This window comes from Euprymna scolopes, chromosome 21 (genome assembly GCF_053919585.1).
Source record: "Euprymna scolopes isolate OS-2025 chromosome 21, ASM5391958v1, whole genome shotgun sequence".
NCBI classification, from domain to species: Eukaryota; Metazoa; Mollusca; class Cephalopoda; order Sepiida; family Sepiolidae; genus Euprymna; species Euprymna scolopes.
In genome coordinates, this window is record NC_136502.1 from 58,916,687 (window position 1) to 58,943,102 (window position 26,416).

At 30.7% G+C, this 26,416-nt stretch overlaps 1 protein-coding gene across 1 annotated transcript in view; it reads left to right on the forward strand.

Annotated features, from left to right (window-relative positions):
* The window catches only part of LOC145242397 (PHD finger protein 12-like), a 109,417-nt gene that overhangs the window by 59,638 nt on the left and 23,363 nt on the right, over window positions 1-26,416 (forward strand). The window contains exons 5-12 of the mRNA XM_080105424.1: window positions 7,820-7,934; window positions 9,331-9,463; window positions 13,031-13,201; window positions 14,792-15,046; window positions 16,705-17,692; window positions 20,296-20,430; window positions 22,274-22,420; window positions 26,012-26,107. Of these exons, the coding sequence (XP_079961550.1) occupies window positions 7,820-7,934; window positions 9,331-9,463; window positions 13,031-13,201; window positions 14,792-15,046; window positions 16,705-17,692; window positions 20,296-20,430; window positions 22,274-22,420; window positions 26,012-26,107 (2,040 nt within the window). The remainder of the gene's footprint in view (window positions 1-7,819; window positions 7,935-9,330; window positions 9,464-13,030; window positions 13,202-14,791; window positions 15,047-16,704; window positions 17,693-20,295; window positions 20,431-22,273; window positions 22,421-26,011; window positions 26,108-26,416) is intronic.

Below are 26,416 nucleotides of genomic sequence, written 5' to 3' on the forward strand. Positions count from 1 at the left end.
CAGGTCCTTATACCTTCTAAAATACCAGGCGAAGTTCTTGTCTTCGTCTGGAGTGTAAATAAAATTGTCAATAGTGTTCTGTGTTTTGTGAGAGTGCTATGTTACTTTTTGTGACTTGGTTTTTATTTGTTTGTAATAAGTAGTCTGTTTTATCATGCTGTTCCAGTAATGGGATTTTTTTAAGTCTTCTATTTTTTGTTCCTGAAATCTTTCTTTGCTCTTTTTGTTGCTTCTGTTGTTCCATCTGATATTCGACCCATTCAACCTTTCATTTTTAATTTTTTAATTTTTGCTGTTGTTGCACTAGTTTTTCATCATTTTATTTTTGCTGCAAATCCATTTGATATTTCCACATTTGGGCCAAAGTTGATTTTAAATCTTCTATTGTTTCTTACTTGTCTCTTTCAAGAAGAGAGGGAAAAAGAATATAGTTTTGAATGTGTGATAAAAATTATGATTTTCCACATAGCCTATTTTTCCTTTTTTAATGATCAACTCAATGTAGATCTTGAGGTAAAAGAAAAAAATTAATTGCCCCTCTCTCTCTCTCTCCTCTCTCTCGTAAAGCTCATCTTTTTTTCCTTGACAGAAAAAAAAAAAAAAAAAAAAAGAAGTTAAATTCAGATTCTTTCCTTTTGAGAGAAAACACAAGGGGGTGGGGCACAAATCCCAGGAGTAACTTTTTAGTTCAATAAATAAATTAAAAAAAAAAAAAAAATGAACTTGTAGATTTTTAATTTTTTACCCATTGAAAAAATCTTATCTTTCTTTTTAGTTGGTGCCATGAATGTAGAGTTCAGTACAACTAGCAATACACATACCCGTTAAAACGCTTTGGATAATCATAGATTTCAAGGGGTTTCTGCTAAAATGGTCATATTTTAAAAACCAAAGCACTTTAAGTCTTCAAACCAAAAACCAAAGCACTTTAAGTCTCCACGGTTTTGTTCAGAAATGAATATACTTTCAAATGAATTAGTAAATAACATACATTATATATTTTTAGAGTTTTAAGCAAATAAAGTGATAAAAATGTGAACATCATAAAACAGCATTTTCGGTAAGATTTTGTCACGCCCCCCCCCCCTGATTTGTAAACATTTCTACTATGTTTCTGTGAAGAATTTTTTAATGAAATTTGGAAATTAGTCAAAAGAGATATCATTTTTAATAATTTCGAGTGTCCGAAATTCATGTGACCACTCGTTTTTTGTTGTGTTAAAAAAAAAGATTGAAAATTTTGAAAAAAAATTCTTCGGACACTCACTATTAAATGAAACAATCTTTTTACTATGTTTATTCGTTAAAAAGATGATTGAACAGTGTTTTCTCTAGTGGTTCGTAGCAATTTAAAAACATAATATCCGAAAAAATCGTTATGAATTTGAATCAAGACTTCTGTAGCAGCAGCGATAACATGGCGTAAACAGACATTTTGTTTTTGTTGTTTATTTTTTATTCCAAATCGATTTTTTTTATATTCTGGTTATAAAAAAAAAATTCTTACATGTTTAGTTAGAGCTATTTTGTTATCAACCATACAAATATTTTTAAAAATTGGGTAGTAGTAAATTTTAAAATATTTTAACAAGCGAAAATGTGAAATATGATTGTTTTGGTTCACGTGTACGAACGATAACACACTTCTAATTTTCGTCCCTTAAAAAATGTTTTCAGTGAACTATTATCAAATGGAAACTAATCTACCCAATTAGTAAAAAAAATAAAATAAAAAAGATAATCAATATTTAAATATTTGTAGGAGGTGCTCAGTTACAAAATAAAAACGGTAGGAAAAGACATAAAATGTAATTAAAAATCAAAATAATATTAATTCAATAACATTTATTTTTGTCTGTTTGTCATAATTCTTGTAAAGTTTCACAATGGGTATCAAACACCCTCTTAATAAAAAAAAATTTAAAAAATGCTTAATTCTATGTCTAATCCTTGGTATGAGTGGCAAGCCTCCTCCTAAAACCTTTAGCCTTAACAATAACGCTAAGTACAAGTGGCAGAGCTCCCCACTAAACAAACTTCCTCTGTGAGCTCATATAAGCGTAAAAAAAAAAAAGCATAAAAAACGTTTAAAGAAAAGTGCACATGATTAATCTCCCATAAAAAAATAAATTGGTCAACTGTCCTAAAACGCTAGGATTGTCTGGAAATGGTGAATTATTTTACATTTATGTGAAACCAAGCCCACTCTAAATTCTAAGATTGTTTTTGTTTTGTTTCTATCAAGTCTTCAGGATGTTCACACATAATTTTCCTTAGCCCTATCATTAACCCAAAGTCAGAGTGGCAACCTCCCCACCTCATAATTGCACAAAGACCCTCTTAAAACCATGCATAATCACCTAAACAAACAAAAAAAACACCCAGGATTTATCTATCATAGGAAAGGGGGGAGGTAACTGCCCTAAAACGCTCGAATGATTCAACATGGGAAATGATTTAACATTAAATTCTAAAATAATTTTTGTTTATCTTTTATTAAAGTCTTTCAAGTTGTTCACATGCAATTGTCTATAAAGGTAGAATCACATATCTTGGGGAGGTGGTCAGATGGGGAGGGGTAGCAGAAGGTATTAATCTACAATAATACCAAAGGAATATTGCAATATATTCATTTTTAACCAATCCTAGATTTCGATTTCAGTTTTTGGCACATAAAATGCATTACAACTAAACTTTGAGTTCTCTAACGTCTTTTCTTTTAATGAATACATGGCATTTTTAAGCAATCGCAGCATATTTATGTGCATTTACTGCAGATTATTTGGAAACCAGTCATTTTTGGAGATTTTCAGTAGCATATTCAGATTCCTTGCACAAAATACACTTATATGGCAAATTTCATTGCTTACTCTTGTGTTTTGACAAAGATATAGCATTTTTACTGAAAAAGTAGTGTAAAAATTGTGACAAAACACTATGGTCTTGAAGAGGAGAAAATATCCAAACACGCAGGGCATAAATATAGTCATAACTTCCTTGATTTTTATTGGATTTAAAAAATTTAAAAAGATTCGCCCTTAGCTTATCAAGCTCTTTCTATATATATACCAATATTGAAATATGTTAAGCCATTTAAATTTTTTCATGTGTATTGCTAGTACAACTTTCATAATTGCTTTCTGGTCCTTAAAAAAGTTATCTGGTTCTACAGTACTCTCTGAATGATTCGTTGTTAGGGTTTTTGGAACACTATCTGCTCATTCGAATACTTTGTAACAAAGTCAGTGTTAGTGAGGTGGGTCCTTTGAATATCTTGTCACCAATTGTTGTGAAACACTGAGGTATTTTAAATTCAACTTGTCAATGTGCATTCTTGAATCCTTATCGCTAATTATTGTGAGAACACTACAATATTTAAAATTTGGTTTTCCCTCATCAGTTCTCAAAACCTCATTGCCAATTGTGGCCATAAGAAAGGGTCATAACAAAAGACGCAAACAACAAGTTTAGGTAGAAAGAATATATTGTATAAGAAAGTGAATACAAAGAAAAGTTGTTAGTATTTCTGACTGTTAAATTGGACAGTCTGTAATCTCTCGTTAGGTCATGATATTTCCCCATAAATGTGTTCACACTGGAGGTTTTCTAATGGTTAGATGAATCCATTATACGTGAATGGGTAAGTCCCCATAACAATAACTAAGAATAAAGTTAAAATCATTTAACACTTTTATTGTTCATGGATGATGAAACAAGAACACCCTAAATCTACGGATTAAATGAAGGGTTCAGTTTGAAATTTGTATAAGTTCCCAAGTTCAAAAACATGCATCTGAAAAAGGTTGAAAATTACAGTACTTGTTTAGTTTAATCCAGACATTAAAAAATGAAAATCTTGAAAAAGAATATATTGTATGTACCTGTTATGGAATAATGAAAGTTCTTATAAAAAAAAGTTCACTTAATTTGATCAAGTAGTTTTTTTTTGTTGCAGAGGAAAATCAAATTTTAATGAGATCGATCGTATCCGGCCATGCCTATTTTGCTGATGAGGTGGGGTGGGAGCACCAGGAGAGATAATTCCAATCACCGCTTAAAGTTTGTCAAAATTTGACGAAATTATTTTGAAACATGGGCAGCACAAATACCTAGATAAATATTTTAAAGTTTTTTTTCACTTATTTTACAGAGTTTCTCCGTCCTTTTTTAATCCCTTTTTTTCCTTTTGTCAATCCCGTGTTCATTTAAATGCATTCCAGTTAGATAAATTGTTTAAAATTTTTTTTGAGATGAGGATTGTATTAATTTTGATTGTTTGGACTATCGCTCTCATCTAAGTGATTTTTCTCACAATAGAATCTTTAACGACCCTTAGATTTTGCTGAAAATGACCCAAAAGCAAGACCATATGAATATTTACCCTGGGAAAATTGTGGGGCTGGAGCTCCGGGGTGTTTTAGGAGTAAAAAAAAACACCCCTTTTAGGGCTCATTTTTATTTTTCTCAAAAATTCATACTTGTGTCTAAATAAGGATTTTGAATGGTACCAAATTCAAATTAATGCATCATTTGTTATGAAATGATGTCACTTGGCTGTTTTACCCTGATGTTTTAATGGGGTTTAACTGGTGAAAATAGCCAAAATCAGTTGGGGGACCATATAGGTTTTGGCTTGTTTAGTTTAGAGTTACCCTTGAATGATTGTTAGACTAGTGCTAGCAAAAAAAAAAACAAAAAAAAACGATATCACGAAGGAGGAAACGAATTTGAAAAAAAAAAATAGTGACATCTTTACCGTTGCGTCCATCGCCAAATCGGAGGTGGCAAAGGTTTAAATTAAGGCTAGTCAATCAAAAAGAGAGGATGATTTTCAAAAATATCGGCGAAAAAAGCAACCCCTCGTTGTAGAAAAGTGCCCAGTTGAGGGTGAAAGAATTAATGTTTTTAGCCAATGTTTTTATATTTGTCATCTGAAGAGCTTCAAAACGATACCGATCTCGTGAGAATTTGTCGCCTCTGTCGAAATTTTTAGGCAGACATACATAAATATATATACATACATACAAACATACATTTAAACAGACAGGTGAGATTTATCTATATACTAGCAAGGGGTACCCGCATTGCCCGGGTGTTTGGAGGTGTGTATGGAAACTGTGGGGGTGGGGGCTAAAAAATGTTTTGGTAGGTAAGTATGAGGATCGAACCTGAACCCTTGTGGCAAAGTTGTAAATTAAAGTACGAAAAAAAAAACATGCGACATTAATCATTACCCCATCGCGAGGTGCTAACTGAAACACATTTGAATTTATTTAATTACTTGGATTTGGCAGGTGCCCGTTTTAATGACTTAATGAGGTCAAGTTTGACTGCGGGATAGTATTTCATTTACTGCGGGAACGCTTCCCAAGATGTTATAGGAAAAAGACTAACCCACATGCGGCGAGCGACAAATGTTGAATATTTATCTTCCCAAAGTCGAGCAAATTAAATAGACAGGCAAGCTTCGTTGTTAACTGTAAGATATTACGATTTATATGTGATATAAAAAGTTTTAAAAAGTTGTTAGGTGAGCGACCGCTTCTCTGAAAAAAGCCTTTTGTAAACATACAGAAAAAGCGAACACACATACACACATACATACATTTTTGCTTTTATATTTATAGATATAAAAGCTAAAATGTACATATGTATGTATATGTGTTTGTGTGTCCGCTAAAAACTTTCGACAGACAGAACAAAAATTGACAAACTTGATATCGTATTGAAGCTCCATCCTTCGCCCGAAAAATATAAAATATTGGCCAAAAACGTTAATTTTTTTCACCCTGAAATCAACAATTTTCTACACTACAAAAACCGTCCTCATGACGAGATCAGTTCTACACATGCATCAGATGACGTCATGACCTGATTTAGTTTAAATAGTTGAAGAACTGACTAAATTTCATGTACGTCGTGTTAGCTCTGTTGGTTAGAGCGTTGGGTCATTATCTAAATGTTTTGAGTTCGAATCGGAGTGTGAGATTTTTTTTTTTTTTTTTTTTTGATTTTTTAAATTTTAATATTGAAGCAGTGTTATTTAAGCCATTTTTCATGTAACGTTCGTTTTTCTGTTTTTTTTTTTTTTTTACTTCACTTATTCTTAGGTTTTCATTAACACCCCCATCCCGACCGACCACACACACCCAAAAACACCCGGGTACCCACTGATTTTTAAAATTTTAATATCGAAACATGCTTATTTAAGACATTTTTCACGCTATTTTATTTTTTTTTTTTTTGGTTTTAACGTTTTCTTTTTTGTTTTTTCGATTTTTACATTTATCATCATTCGTTTGCCTTACATTAGTTATTTTGTGTTTTTTTTTTTTTTCGATGTTTTGATCCCCCCACCCCCGCTTAAATTTTAACGTTCGTTTTTATGTTTTCTTTTTTTTACTTCGCTTATTCTTAGGTTTTCATTAACAACCACACACACCTCCAAACACTCGGGCAACGCCGGGTAACCCCCCCCCCCTCCGCTAGTATTATAGAAAATGACAAGTGGCATTTCTCTTTTAAAAATCGAGTTATCTGCTCTTGTAGTGTGGATTGATCAATGGTAACAGGTAGTACTTTTAGTGAATTTACCTGGCAGTGATCTTACTGGCTTAAAAACCAATCATTCTGGACTTCACTTCATTCATCTATAAGATGAAAAGTACAAAGTGTCAGGACTCTCTTTCTTTGCTACGGCGTTAAAAGTAGATCTATTGAAGTTGACTACTTGATGTACTAGTATAACTGATAATGAATTGCTTTCTGTGTTTTGGGAGCTAAACAAAGGCATATTTTTGTGATCTCTGAGCTAGACTACTTCTACTGAATATTGAAAAATGAATGTGTATGTATATATGTGTATATATATTATGTATCGATTTCAGTATTTACTTCAATACATCAGTAACGCTACGTAATAAATTACAAAAAATATACTTATTTGATATCAATTTATATTGTCATAAATATATTTTCTATATGTATATATAGCTACCCAACCACATGCACTTTCTCTTTGTGTTCTATTTTTATTTTGTTTAATCACAATATTAAACAAAATAAAAATAGAACAGAAAGAGAAAGTGCATGTTTTTTGTATGTCTAATTTCACAATAGTTTTGGATACACAATATTTTTGGTTATTCTATGTTCTGTGGAATTATAACAATTTTGCCAGGTTGGAATGCTCAATAAGGCTCTTTTCACAACATTAATTTTGGGCACTAAAACTAAAATTACTTCAGTTTATGAACATTGTTAGCAAAAAAGTAACTTGTGATACATGCTATATATATAATGTGTGTGTGTGTGTGTGTGTGTGTGTGTTAAGAAATTGTCTGTGCCATGTTTAAGTAATGCTTTATTATGTAAGAATTTATTAAAAAATAACTATTATCCAAAATAAGGACTCTCAGTTGATAACCTGCAAGATATTAGATTTATTCAAAATACCAATCTTTCGATTTGGAATCCAGAAAATCTTAACAGTCAACTTCATTGAAAGACACAGATCAGCAACTGTTTATAAAGTATTTCATGATCAGAATAGACTCTAGTCAAATGGAGCAACGTCTAACCTATATGTGGCACACACTTCCACACTATCCATTTGTTTTTCAAACTAGTAATGTGCAAACAGATTAAAAGCTAAAATGACTTCACTGCATCCTTTGTAACTTTATGAAGATGCAGCTAATATAGGACATATTCCTTTTTTTTTCTTTTTATTTATGAAAATAAAAATTAAATGTTGCAAATTCTTTATATGTCCTAATGTTTTTATATTATGTTTTAATTATGTATTTCTTGTTTACAGGTACAAGTAAACGAAAATGGTCAAAAGACAGTCGGAATCCTCCTAAAAAGTTGCCACATGAATTGGATAATGGACTTGTCCCTTTGCCAGCAAAACTTTGTTTTGTCTGCAATAAGTTAGTAACTACATGTATTTTTTTTTACATACTTGAATTTCTATATGATGATAATATGCTAAGGCAGTTTATGTTCATACATTATCATCTTTCAAATATTATGTGAAAAAGTGAGATTGTCTGCTCACCAAAGATGAAATGCAAAATAATTAAAATTTTATCCATTTCAGAATGCATTATTTTCTAAAATTGAATAAAGATTCATAAATAGGATTCTGTTGTGCCATCAACTTTAACAATTTTACAATATATTTTTGACATGCTTTTAATTTAATGAATCTAATTGTTGCATCTTAAATAAGAAAATTATTTAAAAATATTATAAATTGTTACAATGTATATACAAATGAAAAGGTGAAAACATTCATTTTATTTATTCCAAAATGTAGTTACCACTATCAACTAATATTTAGCTGACGAGAGCATTACAACTACCGACTAATACAAAGGGTGTTCCAAAAGAATGCCTTCTATTTTCCTTCCACCCGAATGGATCAAAGGGGATTGCAAATTGCATTGTTATGATGACTGAACTTATTCATTTATGACCTGAAAGTTACATCTCTCTGTTGCAGATATTGATGGTGTGAGACTCTAAGAAAGCAACCCATCATGGACATGCATCAGAAGCAGATGTGTCATTGAATTCCTGGCAAAGTGCATTGAGAATGGTGGGTACTATGTAGAAAAATAAATTCTCAAGCACAAAAGGTCACTAATTTTAATGATACCACTCTCATCTTTGTAGCTCTTCAACTTTTTGAGTAAAAAGAAATAGGAGACTTTACTTTTGGAATGACCCTTGTATTTAACTGACACACACATCCTTTCGTGTTAGTGTAGACGCTATGTATTATTTTCTTGATTTTATCTTTTTGGGATTCCAGACTTCAATCCTCTTTTGTCAAGTCCTTGATGTTTGCTGTTGTTCATTTTTATAATTATAGCCAGTGGTGATGGTTTAGTTGTGGGTTTAAATGGTAGGAAGCTGAAATGAAATCATTAAGAAATTCTTTGTCTTTGATTGAAAATAAAGCAAAAACCACTAACATCATTAGGTGATGGCCCATTTATTGGGGATTTGAAATACTATCATGCCTGAAATGGTAGGGGGAGAAAAAAAATCCTCATTTTCTTGAACCCATATTTAAAGTCTTGCCAATAATTCGTTTCTGAACAAAAACTAACTTTTTTTTAATAATGTAATTCCTCATCCCTGCATCCGTAAGTAATCTAGCATTTTAATGCTGCTGGACAGCATCTTTAAAAATTCTCAAAGTACAACTAAACTGAAACCAATTTATTAATTGAAACTATCTAAATTACCTATCATATATATCACATAAACGTTTTTCTTTTTCACTCATATCTGTGACTGTTTTTATTTTTATTGCAGAAGCTGTCGGAGGGCTCCTCTGATCCAGTGTGATTTTTGCTCACTCCTTTTTCATATGGATTGTCTTGATCCACCACTCACAACACTTCCAACTGGTCGCTGGATGTGTCCTAATCACCCCGAAAATTTTATTGTGAGTGTCTGTTGGATGGGATTGTTTCTTATTTTCTTTTTTATTAAATGTTGAAAAAACGAATTACCATTATTTTTTTTATTAAATGTTGAAAAAACGAATTACCTTTATTAAATTGAAGGGCTATCTCATTGCTAAGTTAATCAGTGATAAAAGTGTTCCAAATTTTTTTTGCACTTCTGAGATTTCAGATTTTAGCACTTGGGAGATCTAATTGAAGAATTTAAAAATTAAAAGAACGAAAGCTGAAGAAAGCAGATTTGTATATGAAAGAGACCTTCATAAATTTGACTAAAATAACAATTCACCAATCCAATTAGCACAAAAGATGAAAAACAAAACTATCAGAAGTATACTAACTGAAGAAGTTAAAAAAATTTTTAAACGTGTTGTGTGAACATTCTTTCCAAAAATGTAAATTAAATTCCATTTTTGGAAATAGTTTTAAATATTTTATTTGGAATTTTGTTAAAGTTACTTTCAACATAGATCATCATATTGCAAATGATCATCATTTTTGTTACATATGTATTGATTTAAAAAAATTATTTTATTTTTTCAATTGTAATTTATGTAAGATTTGAAGCTTGATTATCGCCAGAATCCATCACACTTGTCTATTTTATGTCAAGTTTTCCAGACCCAAATAAAGTTTCACATAATCACCATTTTAATATCAATACAAAATATTTCCAGGAATTTTGCAAACTGTCACTTTTATCTATGATTAATGGACTCTACCTGTAAGGTTCTATAAATAGACATGATTTTTCTGTTACAGAACTCCTTGCTTTATGTATCTTGCACAGGTTTTCAGGCTTGAATCAGAGTGAAGTATGATTCTGTTCAGTTCTCTGCAGGTCATCTTCCCAGGTATTATTACTTCACTCATTCTTAGGTGACGATTGCCTTAGCAGCAGGATTACAAATTCATCAACTGTAGGGGTAATACTCCAAACACCCACCTGTAGGCCATAGGTGACTACCTATGAAATCATGCTGAATATCAAGTCATATCAGTATTCATGGAAATAAAAAAGATAAACCTGGTACCTTCCAATACTAAGATTCCATACACTGATCTTTGACCTCTTATAAATAGGATAATCAAAGAAAAATGGCAAAAATCTTTGGATGAATACCAAAGTATCAAGATCTGGCAAACTATTGATGAGTGGCTCTTTGGCTACATAAAAGTAAGAGATTGTAGTGGCTAGACTCCATATAGAACATACACATATTATTCCTAAATATTTATTGGGAGGTGAAGAGTAATGTGTATATCCTGTCATGAATTGTATAATCAAACCTAGATTAATAGACTGTCAGTATCTACAACAGAGCCAAAGGAAATAAAACTCGAAAGATCTACTGGATTTGTTTAAAGACACACACTCAACCAAAATCTTAGATCTCATCAAAGAAGTTGAACTTAACAAAAAAATTCAATTTCACAATTTCAATACTTTTTTTTTTTTTTTCCAAAACTATATGAAATAATTATTGTAGCCTAGGATTTCATTTGACAACTTTATTTGGCATAAAATAACCTATAGATAGCTGATACGCTGTAAAACAAATCAAAACAGAGGTGGCAAGTAGATTACTCCCTCTTGTTTCTTTTTTTGGGAGGATGCATTGAATTATCATTAATCACCTGAGATACTCTTAACAAGGCAATGGCAATGGGCATGATCAGTCAATTTTTTATATCTATCTCAATATTGATCTTAGACCTCTTTCTGGTTCTCGTGGTGAACCCAGGTTAATTTCAATCTTGTGTCATATATTGTTTTTTTGAGCAACAAGTAAATCATATTTTGTTTTATCTACTTATGAGATTCATTAGCATTTTACAGAGAAATAATGAAGTTTTAGTGATTACTTTGTGTACACTTAAAATTAACCCTTTCATGCATGTTTTTTTACAGAAATTCTACGTACTTGATCTAACTTGTTCTTAAACCATGTACCTTCAAGTTTAGCTGATTTCTAAGAATGTCCTATAACCAATAATGTAGATAAAATACTCATTTCAAAGGATTCTAATAAAAAATATACAATAATTGGTTAGATAAAAATTTATGACAACTTTTCTATTTGTTGTAAAACAACACTATGCATGGAGGGTTGATGTAATAATCGTGAGAATAAATTAAAATAGGAAACCAGAGCTTAGCATAGAATTTACCACATGAAAGATTCTAAAATTTTAATTAATATATATATAATAGCGAATGCTGTTTCTCCACCCAATTCTTTCTCACTCAACTGCAGCACAATGGCAGATTTATGATTATTTGGGTTTGCAATGTGAAATTGAGCAAATCCAATGCATCAGATCAGAGAACTTGCTGAAAGCACTACATTTGCCGAATATAGAGGTTATCCTAAGGATAAATCGGTTACGCTGGTATAGTCATGTGGAGCGTTCATTCTCCTAGATAAGTTGTTGCAGAAATATGAATGTCTTGAATCGTAGGGAGTTGTCACTTGGAAGCGAATAATTAGACAGGACTGCACAGTGAGAAGATGGTTAATTTGCTGAACCATGAGAACTGGAGATAAAAATGTATCAGAAAATGTTTTTACCTCCTGAACAAGTGAAGAGTGATATTGAATGAATAGAAAAAGAATAGTAAACATCATTATATCTGATTATAACATTAAACAATGACTGTGCTCTTGTTTGTTGAATAAATTTTAACAAGGTTAAAAAGTTTTTGTAAATAAGGAATTCACTGTTTGAAACAATTTAAGAAAAATATCTATTAAATATTTATCAAAAACAATTTCACACTTGTCTGGTCTTTCTAACCATTAAATCTTAATATTTAAAAAAATACTTTTTGTTTTATACTTTGTATTATTTACTTGGCTCAAAACAAATAGAATTTTTTATCGGCATTTAATTAAAACAAAAACTTATTTCAATTTTTTTTATCAGTGATTGATTTAGCTGAGGGTTAATTTATTACTTACGTAAATCATAAATATATATACTTTTTTTAAAATCATATTTGCTTAAAACTTTTTTCTCGCTCATGTAATAGCAATATACTTATTCTGAATTCATAGTAGTGGGCTGACGACAGTGTTTTTTTTTTTTTTTTTTTTCAAACTGATATGAATTATTGCACCTTAAAATAATTAAAACAAACATCATTTAACAAGTATAGTAATACACAACTTCATTTTCTTTTTTTATATGACCTGAGCAACACCGGATACTTCTGTTAGTTGCCACTATAATAATAATAATAATAATAATAATAAACTTCATTAGAGTTTTTAAAAAAATTCTGTAATTCCACCCAAATAACAGGTAGTATGGAAACATTTTTCAGTTGTGACTGAAAAATAATAAGAAAATAAAGTTTTCCTTACAACTAAAATTTTATTTTTTTTAATATAAGTTTAAAAAAATATGCAAACAAAAATTTGAAACTCAAATTACATCACTGTATGCGGGTCATGATGGGTAGATATGGTTAATTATCTATAATTTATTCCACTTTGAACACTATATTTTTTATTTTCATTTTCTTTTTTCTATCTCTCTTACAGGATGAAAACCTTTTAAAATCTGTAAGTCTCTCAGAAAGAGTAAAACTCCGAGCAAAGTTTTCAGGTCATATCAACATAGATGCTGTGAAAATCAACTTCCTGAAGAAGGTGCACAGACAATCTCCTCCATTTCGATTAAAAATACGACATCCGAAACGAAAAACAATTGCGGTAATCTTTTGTTTATTATTTATTATTTTAAAAGTATTTATGAATTTTTAAAAATCTTTTTCTCAATAATAATTTCTAAAGTATCATCAAATTCTGAGTTATACATTTTAAAAAGAATTGGTGTGCATGCATGTGTGACAATAATATATATGTTTGGTAAAAGTCTAAACTAGTGTCGAATAGGTATTCTAGGTATTTTATTCATTTTACTGATCATATTTTACAAACCAAAGCTTTTGTACATTTTTACAGACAGTTTCGTTCACAGAACATCTAACTTTACAATGTCAATCCTGGATCTTTTATCTTTAGAAACCAAAACGTTCTTCAGAAAAATATACAGCAAGTCAGTATAAAACAAAAATGACAACAAACAAAAACAACTCGCATTGATGACATATTTACTGAAAAAGGGATATAGAAATTACTATCCAGAAAGTGCAGCCATCTTATTTTATGAAGGAAGCCATGAATAAATAGGCACAATATTGTCTAAGAAAAATTGCCATAAGAGTTAATTAGTTGAAAGTTTATAATTTAAAAAAAAATTCTTTATCAACATACAAATAATAATTATTATATATGATATGAAATTTACAGTTAAATTGAAAAAAAAAATCATTTCAAAATAAAAATACAAAACATATGGCAGTGAAAATAATCAATCTTGAAAATGTCTTGGGCATCTATTGAAGGGGGAAAAATATCTCTATTATATAAAAGGAACACTGTGTGTGTGTTCATTCCCTATGAACTCCTAAATGCTAGGCCATTTTTTTTTTTTTTTTTTTTTTAAATTTCATACAAATGATAATCAAAGAAATCTGATGAAACAAGGAACAGGCGATTTTGACTAAAGGTAATGCTTTATACCACCTAACATAACAGGTGCATTTGAAAAGTTTTATTACCACACAACCAGAAAGACCCTGCATATAAAATTATAATATAAAATAAAATAGGTTATTTGATATGACAGGGGCACATTCAAAATGAATGTTTCTGTTTAGAGTACAATTGAAGCATGATGCTTAACTTTTGCATTTAAAATTTTAATTCATGCCATTATATTATTTAATTTTATAAAATCAACAATAGGTTCTCTACAGTGCAATGTAAACTACAATGTATTGTGGACAAAGTCACTGGGGGAGGCATGTTAAGCTTCTTCCCAGTGCATCACAGTGGGTCCCCAACTAGAGCAGGCGATTGATTTGATTGAAAAATGGGCAAATTCACTGATTTCGATGACAATAAAATATGGGAAGGTGAAACATCCGTTGATCTTTATTCAATCCTAGGCAACATCGGGTCTTTCTGCTAGTCTAACATAAATATAGAGATATTTAAAAGTGAAGATTGTGTAGTAATGAATGATTATTTCCAGCTGAAGCTTATTTTGATAAGTATGATGCAAAAAGTTCATTACTTAAATACATTTTATTATAATATTAATTTTTTCAATATTTGATATGATTAAAAAAAAGTCAAATTTTCCTCCTTCATTTTTGATGCAGTGAGTAATTTAAGTACTAATTAATAATTGCTTTTTTTCTTTTACTTTTTTTTTTTTTTAAATCCATTATTCAGATCCCTCCATCAATCAGAGATTTATATATGAATCCACCACCTTTGCTTCCACGTGTGTCAGAAGTTGCACTTCTGGCTTCTACACTACCACCAACAAATAACGGTAATCAGGGTTCAATTCTAAGCATCAACAACAACAGTCAATCTCCTCAGTCAATACTCAATGCAACCACAACAACAGTCACAACAGCAACAACAACAACAACAACAACAGGAAATGTTCAAAGGGCAGCCACAATGGAAGAACAGGAAGAAGTGAGTAGAAAGAGAGAGTTAAAGAAAGATTTTCCTTTCAACATCCCCCTAACTCTACTCATCTTGTTGTTTATCCTCTTTTAAAAATAGCTACTTGAGTTACCAGAGGAAATATATCAAGATATTATTTTTAATTTTAATAGCAAAAAAATTTTGAGGTTTTTTTTTGTTTTCTTTGTGTTTTTTTAATTAAAAAAAAAAAATAAATTGTGCATATCCACATCTAATAAAAGAAAGTAAATTAACAGAAAGCATTAGAATAATATATATCAAAAATTATGATTTATGAACTACCATTTTTTTTTTTTTTTATTTGGTTAGTAGCCACTTTGAAAATGGTGATCATTTTAAAGTTGAAATACCAGAACTTGATTTTCTATGTCAAAATTATCTGGAATAAATTTATTGACCCTTTATCTGCATTTTCAAGGGTTTCAAAGTATTTTGCTATGATTTTTTTTGGCCATTTTATTTTATGCTAATTATCTTAAGCTAGCAATTCCACTAAGCTTATCTATGATTGCTTCTTCCTACCATAAAAATACTTGTTAACTAAATATTTGTTTAAACTAATGAACAATGTATTTATTGTATCAATATAAGCCTTTTGAAAATAATTATCAGCTAAATATCCTTTAAATGAATAAAACATGATTTTTAAATTGATTTCAATGACAGAATTTTACTTATGGTGTCATATCTGATTTGAAGCAATTATTTTTTAAATGAATAAAATATAAATTTTTGGTATACAGTGACACCAGATATTTTTTAATTATTTTTTTTTTTTTGCATTTGATGCAATGATCAGACAATCTCATTTTTTTAAAACGAGTGTGGAAGGTTTTAGGAGGAATTTATGTACAAACAAAAGTACAATCCTGTTATTATATGAATTATCTAAGATTGAAAGCAATGTGATCTAAATAGTTTTAATATATCCTTGCTATTATCATTACTTATATTTATATTATTATTGTGTTTATGCAGTTTAGCAAAGATATGAAATAAAAATTTCTGTGTATATGCCAGTTATTGAATGAAGTTCTCATAAAAGAAATATTGTTTAATTTGATCAAGTACTTTTATTTATTCATTTATTTTTTAGAGAGGAAAATCAAATTTTATTCAGACATTTGCGACATACATATTCAGCAATTTTAACTACAAGGAGGGGGCATGGGGAGATAACTCCATCTAATTCTTGAAGCTTGCCAAAATCTGACGAGATTCTTTTTAGTTTTGAATAATTTTAGGTATTCCTGATTTCTTTTCTTTTTTTTTTTCTTGTTTTTTTTTCTTTTTTTTTAAAATCATTTCAAAATTTATTTTTGAACTTCATATGCGTTTGGAGAAATTTCAAGAATTAGAGTTATCTCCCCTTGGCGCCCTCTCTCCTTGTAGGTAAAATTACCAATATGTCTTATGACGATTGTCTGACTAAAATTTGATTTTCCTCTGTAAAATAAATTGTGATCAAGTTTAAGCGTTTTTTTTTTCTTTTATGAAAATTTCATTCCATTATCAGCATGTACATGAGAGATTTTTCTTTATCTTTGTTTTTTAATATTTTTGCTGAACTGCATAAGCACCATTATTATTTCTGTTATTGTGTTGCCTGTGTCCTTAACAATAATATTATTTATTTCTGATTTCAGTGGTTGGCAGGCGTGGTTTCTTTGCAGACAAGCATTGCGAAACATCTTGCTCAAAAACAACTCCTTAAACAATCTCCTGAGTCAAGCAAGGCAGATATCAACCGGCCAAGCCAAGTTCTAACTGACAGTAACCAAACGAGTTGCAGCAATGCTGCAGTCAGTGTGGACAACAACAGTGGTATGTTCCAAACTGCTGGAACAGTTAACTTCATTTCTGATAGCGAAAAGTGCTCAATGACCTCAACTTCTAACATCGCCGCTGGCACAACAACGACATTGACAACTACTGCCACAACTACAACAACAACAGGATCACTGATACAGTCTACAAACTCCCAAAACACATTAGAAATTGATAAATCCTTTGGTCACAATCGAGCACTGACCACTGGATTGACCGCATCCTCTCATGATCTTGTCACAGGCACAGCAGGCACCTGTGGTAGTGACAGCCCCTCCATAGAAATCAAACCATCAGGGGCAACTATTTCACTTTTAAATAATAACAGCAACACCCCTGCTACTCTGAACGGTGACGTTGACATGCAGGAGATGAGCGGCCGAACGTCCCTCACTTCTGTAAAAACGGATGCCCTTGTAATCAAAACAAAAACTAATGGTAATGAATCTGTGATGTCACCCAGCATCATGAAAGTGACATGGCCCTGTGGAAGCACAGCCACAGGAAGCGCATCTCCTACGTCGTTGGTTTCTAATGCTGCATTCGGCAAGAACCTGGTGATTAGTACTTCCAACAAATCCAGCAACACGCTGATGACCAAAGTCATGTCCGGTGCCGGTCAGAGTAGCAAGATTATCTGTAACAACAGTGGTAAACTTGGTGCCAACTCCTCGATGGTCATACAACGGCTGGCAATGCAGCCCTCTATGAAATTGGCTGGTAACATGGTCGGAAAGCTATCCACAACCATTTCCAATGCAAATGGTGGCGGCACCAAAGTTATTACTGTTTCTGCACCATTACAAGGTTAGTCCCGTTGTTCTTTTTCAGCAGACAATTCTTACATATGCTTGCTTATATGCATGGATTGGTGATACTCTACAGAAAGTTTTCTACCGGGAAATTTCGGAAGTTAATGGCAATACACAAACAGGAAACAATCCCTGTAATTATATCTTATATACAATCTTATATCTATTCTAGCTGACCTATATCCTAGCATTGCCCAAGAAAGTAGAATAGCTCCAGCAGTTCTATGCATAACCTTGGATTATTTAATTATTTGCTGCTTATAACTTCTCTAATGTGAATGCAGATTTAACAATGTTAAAAGTATTTCCTGAGAATTTTCTATACTTTTGATTTGCTGTTATCTATTAGTAGTATTTGTAATAGTACTTTCACAAATACCATGCTGGTTAAACAGCTGAAACCATTGGTCTTGTAAATACCTATCTTATTCATGTGATACCAAAGCTAGACTTTGAATTTTACTGAAGCAAACAGCCAAACTATTTGTTACTAGTTGTTTGTCAACTTCTCATTTAAGAGCCAACTATTTTAATTCTGTTTCGAGGGGGGGAGTATATTTAACATGTTTTCTCCTTATAAAGAATCAAGCCATCTACTACAGAAAGAAAAATTAATGGTATGTTTTGCTATTGCACCTATTTTTTCTGATTATATGTAAAGAGCCTAAAAAAATATGCAAAGAAAAGGAATTAAAAAAAAAATTGAAAATTCTTTAAATTATATATAAATTAACATAAAATTAGCATCCACTTATGATCCATTTTAGTATAGCAGTCATTTGGTGTATGTAAGTGTCCTGGGTTTATTATTCCATTTTTCTTTCTTTGTTCATGATTAGTACTTTCGATTTGATTCACTAAATCAGGCATGTCTATATTAATGTTTTACAATTTCGTCTATTGTAATTTCCAACTTTAAAATAGGTGTCTGTAGTAATAAAACGTTGCATATGAGCATGACGTTTAAAAATTTTGCATGTAATCATGAAAGTTTACAATTATGAGCCATTAAAAAACTAACCGGAAAAAAGACTGATGTAAATTCACCAAGAATTCTCTGATGAATTGCTGCATCAAATCAAACTTGTGAAAAAAGAAAGAAAAAATGTATCAAGAAACACATGGAGCTTATATACACAAATCCGACTGAAACACTAAATGGATTTTGAAAAAAAACAAAAAACTAAAAAGGCTCATCAAACAAAAACTCTGTTATTTAATGACATTTTTCTAAATGAAAACCTGTTGCTAAATTTAATACACAATAGTATATATGTATACAACAACATCCCAACTAGTCACATCAACCACTGTCACTTACCTGTAATGTTTCAAAGTGTGTTCTACATTGCTGTTGATGGCCCAGAGCAACACGCTAGGGTGCTTAAGATATGGAGGGGGTCAATTGATGATAACCTGATCCTGATGAATGGCATGTGCAAAATGACAACAGATGGGGAATGTTGGAAGTCATTCATGAAACGTCTAACCTCAGCATGCAAAAGAGGATGAACAATGAAAATAATAATCTATACAATATTATACACAAATATGAAAGAAGTAAATAGACACTTTTGACCTTGGCAATATTATTTTCCGGTCACTATTACAAGATTAGTTCTGTCTTTTGCTTCCAGCAGACAATTGTTACATCTGCTTACTAATGCATGGATTGGTGATACCTATCAAAAAATTAAGTTTTAGGCATTGAGAATTTGGATGTGTGTGCTCGGGTGAGGGCCAGCTGATGGCTATGAAGACAAATGGAGACAAATTAAGCTTGAGGTTCACAAACTTATTTTGTATGTTAACCTGATGTACAAGGGATGGGGAGAAAAGACAAAACATAAAAAAAAGTTTTTGATTCAGTTTATGCTCTTGTACTTCTGATTTCAGTAAATATTCAATTAATATTAAATTTTTGGAAAATTGATCATGTTTGCAACAAATATATCTGAAAGTGGTACAGCATTGCATTAATTGAGGGCAAGGTGAGGAAATAACAGCTCAAATGGTTTAAACTGGTGCTGAGGCCCAACAACGACAACGTTGCAAAAAATTTCCTTTGCACTAGAAGGACTGATATGATGATGAGATGGACAGATGCCTTGCACTTTAAAATAACTTTAAAAATTGGCCTTCACTTAGACTGTAATCGGGTCAAGTGGAGACAAAATTTCATCATTGTAGTTTGTTTTGCTATATGGCATATCAACCCTTTTCAGATTATTTAAGCTGAATCCAGTAATTTTGGAAAAAAGGTTTTATGCTTCAAGGTTTATATATTCAAATATTTATTTATGGTGCTTAGTTTAGTTGTTTTATAAAGAAAAATTGTTCTTTTTGTTTTTGGCTTTGCTTAAGGTTTGCAAGAAGAAAAAAGTAATAACATCAATGCTTGGTGCATTTAAGTCAGAAAACCAATATCTTCAAGCAGCCTAATCTAATGGCACCAGAAGCTCTGGGTTTATACATAAGAAAAATAAATTTTTCAAATATACTACATCAATGTGCAATTATCAAAGTTATACTAATTTGAGAAAAACACAAGTTGTCTCATAATTTTATTAATATAGATTATTTCATTTATTCTTTCAGGTTCGAAGGCTGTGTCTACATCATCTTCCATCCCAGTGTCACATTCAAAATCTGTGGTTGCCAACACACTCAGCTCATCACCTGCCATTGTCAATTTAAATACAACATTGCAACATTGCATTGAAGGTCAAGGAGGTAAGTTTATCAACATCAAAATATAATTTATTTTATCAGACTTTTCATCATTGTACTTCCTTACTGGCCATATTTACCTGGCAATATTTTTTACTTACTGGCCATATTTACCTGGCGATATTCCTTACTGGCCATATTTACCTGGCGTACAAGTACACTTGCATTTATATCATCTTGTGTTGATGTATGACTATCGAGGATAACCTGCATTCTTCTACTTAAGAAGGATTTAATTATGTTAAGTATTCGTCCAGTAATACGATATGATCTGATTTTCATGAGCAGACCATCGTGTCAAATGCCATAGATATATTTAGGGCTCCTGTGCTAGCGTCTCCTGCTTTATCTAGTGCTTTGAATATATGTTCAGAGATTACAGTTAAAAATCAAGGCAAGGCACAGAGCATCTCAAGCAAGTTCCTAAAATTGTAACTCTGTGCCGGGTTAATTAGACAAAGAATACATATAGAAGTTAGGCGATAGGCAGAACTTATCTACTCCTTTAGTAATATAAGTTTGCGAACTGGAGAAGTTTGTGATGTCACCAGCTCTGGAAAGGTTGTTGAATGATCCAGGAGGCACCCTTCCCAGTGTTTCAGTATTTAATTAGTTTAGAAGTGAATTTTATATATATACTAGACTACCCGTGATCCATTGGGTCAGTATGTTAGATTAGCTATGGAATTAATGTATGAGCGTGACACTTGTGACGTAAAGAAAATATTTTTTGTGACATAACAGAAACGTTTCTATGAAAGTATATTAAAATGAAAAAAGAATATAGATAGATTTCTATGAGTTATTCTGTTTATAATTGTTTATTTAAAAAAAACAAACTTACAGCCATTGAATTATAAGTAGTTTGCCATACTTATAGGTAAATGTGCACTGAACAGATACCGTAATACTGCAAGTTAAATTCAAATTTTGATATATCTTTTTTAAATGAAATTGTTAATTGAAAGTATAGAATAGTTAAAAAAAACACTCTCCCCATGTTAAGAATGGCTTTTTAAATAGAAAATGAAAATAAAATGTAACTTTTTTTCATTTATTTTAAACAAACATTCATGACCCATTGGGTCAAATATTTAATTTATGTTAATAATAAGGTCAATAAAACTAATTAAGACAATGTGGAAATGAACGATGTAAAAAAAAAAAAGCAGAAAGTATTAACAATTGTTTATTTGGATAATGTAAACAAAAAAAAAACAATTGGGATGCTGAAAACGTATACAGTAAAACAATACGTTTTATTGTGTTGATTATTTATTTGTAAAAAAAAAAAATTTCAGGGTTTTTTATTTATGTTGGTAGTGTAGAAGAAAATGTATGAATGTTTTTAAGAAAGATGTATTAAAAAATGGAGAATAAATTTAAAAAAAAAAAAAAAAAAAAAAGGAAGAACGTGGGTAAATCGCCGTTGTAAAATGTTCTTATAGTTATCAACTGATCAAAGTTGATTTATGTGTAAGAAAATTGCGACAGTATAGTTGTAATACAGAATTGTTGCAAAACATCCCCACCCTTCCTATGTTAAATAATAATTTCTAAATAATAACGCTGATATTTCAGTCTGCAGGTCAAATTATGCAAAAGTAGCAATTTATGTTTATTTGTTTACGCTGTTATGGGTTTATGTTTATGTACACATGCGCAACCGGAAGTCGTAAACTAGATGTGTGGTTACAACACTCATTACAAGGTCATTTGAGTTTTACAATTATATATCTATATATATATATATATATATGTGTGTGTATGTACCTAATTTCATATAAATATATATATACAAAAATATTTTTTTTAATTTGGCTTTTTTGATTTCTTGTGCATGCAGAAGTGGAATTGAGCAAACTTGACCAGAAATTGGTGCAAATTCTTGCCTGGCAACGGTTGCAACAACTGCTTCCACAGCAACAAACAACAGTAACGGCAGCAACAACAGAAAAGAAAAGCATTTTAAATGGACTTTTGTCTCAATCAGGTAATGTCACTATTTTCACATTTTTGTTTTATTTTGAAAAAAAATGATACAAACCATGAATGGCAACTTTGTTCTTTTTGATATATGTTGTCAAACTCTGGCTAAGGAAGCCATTTTCAGGAACTATCATATAAAAGGATCAAGTAAAGAATAGATACCCCGTAGCAGACGCCGCCGCCTGGCGGTGCCAGGCGCACAGTTCAACTAACACCGGTGATTCGACCTTGACATTGGCACAAGCACATGGCGTCGGTTGTTTTTAAACACGTCAAATAGCAAACATGCTCGAATATTCACCAGCATTTTTAAAAAAAATATATTTACAAAACCTTTGAAGATTTAAAAGAAAAAGTATATATTTACAAAACATTTTTTTAAAATAAGTAACAAAACGAACGTATTTAAATAAAAGATATTTAAATAAACGGGTGTCTCTTTCTATTTTGGATTTTTGCGACCAAGATTGATTTTTATGTACCGTGTTTTGGGGGGTTCTGTGTGCGTTTTTAAGACAATTCAATATTTATTCTTTAAAACATTAACTTCAGCGACAATTAATATATTTTCAAAATAATATTTTTAAATATTACATTTTTACGAATATTTGCGAGCAAGATTTTTTTAAAAATAAAAGATATTTCAATAAATGGGTGTCTTTCTGAGTGCGTGTTTAATATATTTACAGAACTTTTTAATAACTATTTTATTCTTTTTATCAAACAAAAATAGAACTTTTATACTGACATATATATTATGGACTGTTTCGAAATTTTAAAATTAAAGTTAGTTTTATTTAAAAAAAAAAAAAAAGACGAGGTGTTTTTTTTTTGTTTTTTTTTCAATTAAATTATAAACTTTATTTGAACTTTCAACAAACTTTTACAGACATAAAAATAGACTTTATAGATATTTTATAATAATTTTTTAAAAATATATTTAACGAAAAGTTTTTTTTTATCATTTCATTGTTGAATAAAATTTCAAAGTAATAAATGGTGAAAAAAAATATCTCAAAAAGAAAAAACACCTCGTCTTTTTTTTTGTTTTAAATAAAACTTTAATTTTAAAATTTCGATGTTTGAAAAACAGTCCATAATATATATTTCATTATAAAAGTTCTATTTTTGTTTGATAAAAAGAATAAAACAGTTAATAAATAATAAATAAATAAAAAAAACAACAGTTCATTAAGTTCAAATAAAGACTGTTTGAATAAAACTTATAAAAAAAGGTTCATTCTATACGGTTTTGGCCATTTCTTTTTTGTGCGTTTTTAATACAATTCAATATTTATTTACAGTGCGATGTATGTCAGTGGTCAGTGAAGGAGAAATCCTTTTAGGCCGAGGCAATTTTTTATGCATAATAAAATCACAAGTATAAACAATCGAGATAAAAAAAAAAATATTATTTTATTCACATATCTTTTTATAACTTTTATTTGGATCAAGTAAAGAATATGGGATTATCGATAAAATATTTCACACATATTTCTCGAAATGCAGCATATATGTCATTGGCCGTCGGTTTCGAAATATTCAGTTGCATCATGGCATTTTTTTTGGCTTATTCTTTGACTCCATAGATATATTGCTAATATCCATGATTGTAAGGATAACTTAGAATTAAAAAAAAAAATGACTTGTATCGTATAGATGTTCTGTTTTTATAATTTTGACACATTTTATTTTGGCATTTCCAAACATATTTATCCAATGTCATTGAATGTTTCGTCCAATTCATACGGACATTACAGAATTCACAATTCATTTCATTTGCAAGTAGGAAATGCTGTTTCATCCATTCAATTATGGATAGATGGTCTCTAGAAATCAACGGACACACAACATCTTTGAAAATGGCTTTATCCATTTGTTACAGTATTTAAAACAAAATGGTCCAAATATTAATTTCTTTTAATACCTCGTAAAATTTTGGCTTCTTCGACTTTTGGATTTTTTTTTTTGTCATTTAATAAATTGATCACATGATGGTATCATGAGATTAAATCAAAATTCAATATTAAAAAATATTATTTAAAAAAATATATTAATTGTCGGTAAAGTTAATGTTTTAAAGAAAGAATAATGTAATAAATACTGAATTGTATTAAAAAAACACACAGAAAAAAAAAGAATTATAAAACACTTTACATAAAAATCAATCTTTAGCACAAAAATCCGCGAAACATTATTATTATTCTAAGGTTTATCTTCAAAAGTTTGTAAATATATTTAAAAAAAAAATTGCTGGCGAATATTCGAGCATGTTTGCTATTTGACGTGTTTACAAACAACCGACGCCGTGTGCTTGTGCCAATGTCAAGGGCGAATCACCGGTGTTAGTTGAATTGTGCACCTGGCACTGCCTGCTACGGGGGTATCTATTCTTTACTTGATCCATATAAAATTGCCAAACTTCCGGCAAGAAAAGGTTTTGTGAGTTTTTTTTTTTTTTTATATGGAAGTCACTCCAGACAAGGCATAATGCTACTTGATGTAAAGAGCTAAAAAGAATGAAAGATGATTGTTGTAAAGATCAAAAATGTCTATTGACCTTAATTGTGAAAAAAAATAGGAAAATAATCAGTAGCCAGTGAGTTCCACAAACCTGTAGTTCTTGGAAAGAAGCTACTGAAATAAGTATCTGATTATCTGAAAGACAGGAGATTGACCTTAATCTTGAAAAGTAGGAGGAAAATAATCAGTATAGAGAGTTCAACTATCCTGCAGACCTTAGAAAGAAGCTACTGAAGTAGGAAGCTATATTGCAATGAGGTATTAAATCCGCAAATTGATGGCAAGTATTAAACCAATGTGTCAAACCAGCTGGAATAAATGAAGCAAACAAATCTAAAGAACACATGTCACAATAATATTTATAAAAAAGACTAGCAGCATTATGTGGGTGCGAGAGAGGTTGCAATAAAGGAGAAACAGTTGGGCCAATCAAATTACAAATGCGTTTTTGTATTGTAGAGGTTGGTGAGAGATGTTGGATTGTCATTATCTATCTTAGAAGTCTAGTTTGAAATGAAAAAAAGAGACACCAAGTTTTGGCTAAAAAGAGAAACTTTGCTACAATTTAAATGAATTTCATTCAAAGAATATCCATACAAAATATCATCCGAAACGAATTATGAAAACAGGAAGACAAAATAGGTGCAATCCATACTATAGAAATGGAATCGAGTCCATAAATTCCATCTTATCTAGCAAAGCTGTTGTTGGAGAAAAAGCAAGAGATAACGTCTTGTTGCATTAATATCTCAAAAGATCTTATGTCACCTCTAGCCCAAATCATAACGAAAGTTGAGGAAGGAAATATTATGTTCAAAGTTTGGCTGTTCATAAAATTCACACAAATTGGCAGTGTTATTCTTCACAAAAGTGTTTTGGTCAAACAATGCATTAATCGTTCAATCAATGAAAAGGTGCAAGTGCAAATGGATTAGAATTATGTAACTACTACAGATCTGTTATATAAATATATTAAACAAAAGTATTTATTATATTAGTAAAAAGGGATACAATGGATTTTAATGTACTGATTTTGTGTATTTTTTTTTGTTTTTTCTTTTTTATGGAACAGGTTCAGCAGAGATTCAAGCTCGAGCTTTGTTATGTCCTTTGACTGGAAAAGGAGAGCCTGTCTCGATGCCCTACCGAGCACTCAGTATTGGCACAGGTACGTATTTCATTTGCTTTTTCATGACAAGTTGGACACAAGATTAATTTAATTCAAGGTTTCTATTACTTTGAGACACCTAGACTAAATTCCAAATAAAAATATATTTTTTAATGACCATCTATTTCAACAACACTTTGAGCTTTTTACTAGCATCAGGGATTGACTCTGAACCTCTCCTGTCTGATCACTTATATGCTACAGAAATACTAAACAGAATTGTACCAAATTTGGCATGAAGCATTTTTGTCATATTGAAAGTGTCTTGATCATAACAATTATGTCTACTGATATTACATATAGTTCTAA